Raw genomic sequence first — 924 nt, 5'->3', positions numbered from 1 at the left:
ATGGACTATCGTCCTTGTGAACACAGTGTAACTCACGAGAAAGGAGTATGCATGTTTACTCAGTATTGCAGCCTCGCCAATGGCAGCCACCTTACTTTTTGTATGGAAGGGTTTATCTATATGAGCTGTTGTAAACTACCGCCAGGAGTCACAGGTGTAAAGGGTATGTTTTCTATTATTACTAATGAGATCGAACAGAGCATTCCAAATGGCGAGGAAAATGTTGGTACATCGACAGAAGAAATTGCTACTACTAGTTCAGTAACAGAACATCTTACAAACACAACTTACTTCAATACTGTTACAGAAAACTTGCCCCAAACGCCTTACATAACAAGCGGAGAACATCCGTCGTCTGATACTACAACTTGGCATCCAACTGACACGGAAAGCACGATTGACGTGTCTTCTCTGACTTCTCCTCAACCAGACATTTTAAAGACGTCTACCGAGGTAGAAGATTCTCTATCTACAGAAGAAGCACCAGAATTGTCTATAACAACAGAACCAGCACCGGAATCGTCTAGTGACCAGGAGAAAACGCTTAAACCGACTTCTACGTCAACTTTATCTCCTAATGTAGATTCATCAAACGGTCCTTCAACAGCAGAAACAACAATAGACACCACTTCGCCTACATTAATGGAGACTTCCGGTCTCTCCACAACTCAAGAAGGAATCACAACAGTGCAATTTACTAGTTCAACTGAATTAAATGAGAATGAGCAAACAACACAAAAATTCACTAGTAACGAGTATCTACAAACTGAAACCGAAACACCCAGTCCAACAACTACACCTCCACCATCGACACCTCCACCTACTTCCAACGAAACATCGAATTTCAGGACAGGTATGTTTACATCCATGTTTTGTTTTTGTTTTTCACATTTTGATTTAATATTGAGTACAAACAAGTATGCT

At 40.6% G+C, this 924-nt stretch overlaps 1 protein-coding gene across 1 annotated transcript in view; it reads left to right on the top strand.

The window, feature by feature from the left end:
- LOC106460369 (serine proteinase stubble-like) overlaps window positions 1-924 on the top strand; it is a 7332-nt gene continuing 6408 nt past the window's right edge. The window contains exon 1 of the mRNA XM_013920061.1: window positions 1-853. Coding sequence (XP_013775515.1) covers window positions 1-853 — 853 coding nt within the window. The remainder of the gene's footprint in view (window positions 854-924) is intronic.

This window comes from Limulus polyphemus, unplaced genomic scaffold (assembly GCF_000517525.1).
Source record: "Limulus polyphemus unplaced genomic scaffold, Limulus_polyphemus-2.1.2 Scaffold760, whole genome shotgun sequence".
Lineage (NCBI taxonomy): Eukaryota > Metazoa > Arthropoda > Merostomata > Xiphosura > Limulidae > Limulus > Limulus polyphemus.
The sequence above is the reverse complement of the archived record's forward strand: the minus strand, read 5'-3'. Positions and strand labels throughout refer to the sequence as shown.